This window comes from Frankliniella occidentalis, unplaced genomic scaffold (assembly GCF_000697945.3).
Source record: "Frankliniella occidentalis isolate FOCC.00 unplaced genomic scaffold, Focc_3.1 Scaffold26, whole genome shotgun sequence".
In the NCBI taxonomy this organism is placed as follows: domain Eukaryota; kingdom Metazoa; phylum Arthropoda; class Insecta; order Thysanoptera; family Thripidae; genus Frankliniella; species Frankliniella occidentalis.
The window spans coordinates 1,786,500-1,790,807 of NW_026267156.1; the positions used below are offsets into that span (position 1 = coordinate 1,786,500).

The window sequence follows — 4,308 nt, forward strand, 5'->3', positions numbered from 1 at the left end:
GGGACGGAGACGCAATCAATCAACACGGTCAGAGATTACGCCGCAGAAAGCGGTCTCCTCTTTCGCGATGGCGTTAATCATGTTTTGGGGGAGGGCGGTGCGAGGCGCACCGCTCTGTCCAGCGCCGCAGTTATTAATTTTCCGGGAAGTGCAGCAGCAGAGAAAACAGAGGGGCCGTGAAAATAACGAAACGGGGACATACCCGCTGACACTACTCGCTACTCCCTAGACTAAACTGTACTACTGCAACGTTTTCCAAAAAACGTTACTTTTTTAAAATATGAAGTATATGATACGAAAATAGAAAGGGTAAAACCAATCAAGAAAAATCTTTTAGTGTGCGTAGATAATGGGGCTATTGGCTATTTCTGATCCGACCTTGCCTTTGGTTCTCCCCCGCGGTAGTGGCAGCAATAAGCAAATCGTACCCGTCGATAGAGAGCGAGAGCGAGATTGAGCCAGGGCACTCGAGGCCGGGTCAAGCCCGCGGGAAGCCATTTACCTCCTTCGAATTATCTGTGGGTAATATTTAGCCGCCTCCATGCCTCCCTTAGGTACGGCACCGCACCAAGGCTGCCTGCCATTTCCAACAACACCTCTCTGCAGCGTAGTGTATGGGTCGGGGCAGGGGGCTGGCGTATAGTGTATAGTGGCGGCAAAGGGGAACTGATTCTGGGCGCAAGGTGAAAATAAAATGAAATCACAGAGAGAGAGGCACGTTGGACTTGTTTCTCTTATTAAAGCACAACAGACAAAAAGATCACTGCATACAAAAGTACAAAAATAATAAATTAAAAAATACACAATATGAACACTATAGTGACAGAGCAATGCTTTAAAATGCACAATTTTGACGAGACCAAAAAAATTATAATAAAAGAAATAAATAACAAGCCTGATTCCCCATTAAACCGTTTCATCATCAAAACTCGTTCTTTTCCCAAATATAAGAAAATAAAACAGAGTCGTGAGTGATAAACCCTCCAAAGCACAACTGCAGTGAGATCAATTCAGTTGTTTGCATATGATTGCAGTCCTCTCCGTAAGAGGACTTTAGGCCACAGGCCTGTCATGGATATTGTGCTCCAATTTCTAATAAACAATTTAACGATCGTCAAACATTGGAATAGAGTACCGTACACGCTAACAAACTAATTGACGATATTTTTTGCTTATCGGATACCAAAGTGCAAAAAGTACAAAGGGCAGACCACATTTCTTAATTTTAAGTGTTTGCAGAAAAAAAAATAGATGGTGAAGCACAATTACCACTGAATTAGAACAAACACTAAATTTGATTGGCATTTCAAGGCACTAAAAGGTACTTTTACTAATACTCTTGGAAACTATTTGCTATGTACAGCTCATATTGACAAAATTTATAAAAAAAATAAGTGCGCAATTCGCACTATGTAGGCTACTTGACGCTAACACAAATTACAATAATAAAAGTACAAAATCTGCTCAAAATATCACTAGCACGTCTTGTGAAAGAATTCCAATCTTCGAGGCAGACCAGCTTTACATAATGTTCACGTACTATTTACAAATGTAATAGAACTAAGGCTATTTATACAGACATGTCCTATTTTAAAAACACAAACGAAAAAAGTACAGTTTTAATAATTGTATTACGAAAACAACAACAAAATAAACTTGTAATATAACTAACAGGCAGATCACAGCTCGTGAAGTGAGAGATATAGGAACAATACTTTTGTCTTTGCTCGACGGTCGCTATCTTGCCTTGGTGGACAGTCCCTTGGCCGGCAGCTCGCTCTTCTGTACGATGTGGGTGTGGTAGTGCTTGGCGAGATGCGCCTTCTGCCGGAAGCTCTTGCCGCACACCGAGCACGCGAAGGGCTTCTCGCCCGTGTGAGTCCGAATGTGCACGTTCACTGAGTACTTGTCCTTGAAAGCCTTGCTGCAGATGGTGCAGTGGTGCAGGGAGCGCTCCCTGCGCGCGCCGTTAGGCGCCACGGTGGAGGCCGAGCTGCTGGATACGGCCCCGGAGGACGCCGCCTTCGGTTTGGCCGGGGGCCGGTCACCGCTTCGCCGGGACGCCTTCTTCTTCGGCCGCGCGGGCGGCGTGCTCGAGTGCGGCGCGGGAGCGGGAGGCGGGCCGTAGTGGTGCATGCCGTAGCGCTTGGCCGACTCGGCCACCTCGTTCTCGATCATCTTAAGCTTCTCGTAGTCGTCCAGCGGTGAGAGAAGGATGTCGTCCATGCACGTCGTCGACGTGCACGTCGAGGTGCACTGCGAGGCCGCCGAGGCCGGCCCGTTGCCGTACATGTCGTCGAACATCATGACGGGGGCGTCCAGGGTGGGCAGCATGTCCCCGCCCATGAACATGCCGGGCGGGCCCAGCTCGGTGAGGGTCTTGGTGTCGTTGTACTGGTTGAGGTAGGCCTTACCGCCCTGTAGTGCACTCCGCAGTAGCGACTCGTTGTTCTCGTTGTGGTTCGAGAATGCCCAGTCGTTATTGTTCTCGCTGTACTGCTGCCGCCTGTCGTCGGCATCCTGGAGGCCGCCCTGGCCGGTGGACACTGAACTGGAGGGCTGCTGCGGTTGCTTCAGCTGCCCGTCCTCTTTGCTCTCTACGAAGCCGCTGTCGTCGCAGACGGCGCTGGAGCCGAGAAGGTCGTCGGAGTGGTGCAGCCCCGGGTCAGGCGGGCCGCTGAACAGCCCGTGGTCGAGCCCCTCCGGCAGGCTGGAGCCCAGGCCAGAGCCCAGGCTCGGCAGGATGCTGATGATGGAGTCGATGTCGAGCGAAGTCTGGTACTGGTGGGCCTCGCCGCACTGGCCGCTGGGGTCCATGGAGGACATGGCTTGCCGCAGCTGCTCGTCGCCCTCTCGTAGGATGCTGCTCAGGTCTGGGGGCCGGTACCAGAGGGGCGGGGCCTCGGGGGCGGCGCCGGCGCCTCCGCTTGGGGCGGCGGGTGGGGGCGGCGCCGGCGGGGGCTCCTGGCCGTTGACGACAGTGAGGGTGTAGATGGAGCCGTCCGTGTTGCTGCCGTCAACGGCGTCCCCCTCTTCTCTTTGGTTGGCGCCCTGATCGTCGTCGGGCTGGTGCTGCTGCTGCGGCTGTTGATCGGCGGGCACGTTGGACGACCAGCAGATGTCGTTGATGTCCTCCAGGGTGGGCGACTCCATCTTAATGTTGACGGCGGCCGCTGCCGCTGCGAAGGCTGCCTTCCCGCCCCCCGTGTCCCAGAAAGAGTCGTCGGCGAAATTGGGCAGAATGCTGTTGTTGTTTGCCTCCTTGGTGGGGTGCGCGCCGTCACTGTTGACGGACCCGTTGCCGCCCGGATCGTCCGCCGCATCCGCGCCATTGTTGCTGGCAAAGAGGCCCATCGACTTGCGTGACCAGGCCGGAAAGTTGTTGTGCAGCACGATGTCAGTCCCCATGTCCTCTGGCGTCACCACGAAGTCAAAGAAGTCCGTCTTGGCGATGTCCTCCGCCCGGAAGGCCTCCGAAAACTCCATGGTGAAGCCGGATGTGACGGAAGGGGAGGGGCTGACGCTGGCACGGCGCTGCCACTAGTCCATGACGTCGGACCGCTCCTGGAACAAAATGGCAAACGAAACAATCAGGAGCCGTCACTTGAGTTTATACTGACTGATAAACCAAGTGTGCAACTACTTAACACTTGTAAGTATGCAACTGCAAGTTGAATTCTTGCAAGTATTTAACTTTGTAGTGTGCAGTTACAAGTCTTCAACTCAGGAGCTGTGCACCTTGCAAGTGTGCAACTCCTCTGTTTAACACTTTTCACACAGTTAAGTGTCCACTAAAGAAAGCGTCCAACTAAGGAGCTGCACACTTACAACTACACAACTACCGAGTTATGAACACCCTTAAGTGTACTACTACGCAGTTGAACACCTGAAAGTATTCAACTTGCAGTTGCACACTCAGAAGTGTTGAGCAGCTTGTACACTTGGTTTATCAGTTTGAACCTTGAACCCTTGGGCGGGGCAGGTCCGCCCGGCTACCCGTGCACGCGGCTACACTCCCGGCGTGCCCATTTGGCACGGTGTGGCCAAGCGCGCCGCACACCGGTCTGTTATTACTGTCGCCATTTAAGACGCGCCAAACGGACCGCGCAGTCCAGTCCCGGCCAGACCTCGCGGCCGACGCAAAATTTACAGCGTATTTTTCATCTCGGCAAGTCATGGGCGGGAACCATGGAGGCGAAGCATTCGCGCTGCTGCTGCTGCACTGCTTTGGGACGTGCACGGGGAGTACGACGGCGACGGAGTGAGAGAGGGGGGGGGAGAGGGAGAGTGAGAGAGAGTGAGAGAGAG

General features: G+C 53.1%; 1 protein-coding gene across 7 annotated transcripts in view; it reads right to left on the reverse strand.

Moving 5' to 3' along the window:
• Positions 1–4,308, reverse strand: part of LOC113208659 (uncharacterized) — a 199,034-nt gene that overhangs the window by 42,955 nt on the left and 151,771 nt on the right. For 5 of the 7 annotated variants that reach the window (XM_052265337.1, XM_052265338.1, XM_052265339.1 and 2 more), the window contains one exon: positions 716–3,564. The exons of the other annotated variants lie outside the window; for them this stretch is intronic. In XM_052265337.1, the coding sequence (XP_052121297.1) occupies positions 1,738–3,486 (1,749 nt within the window). In that variant the 5' untranslated portion in view covers positions 3,487–3,564 and the 3' untranslated portion in view covers positions 716–1,737. Of the gene's footprint in view, positions 1–715; positions 3,565–4,308 lie in introns of those variants that run through there. 7 annotated transcript variants of the gene reach the window in all.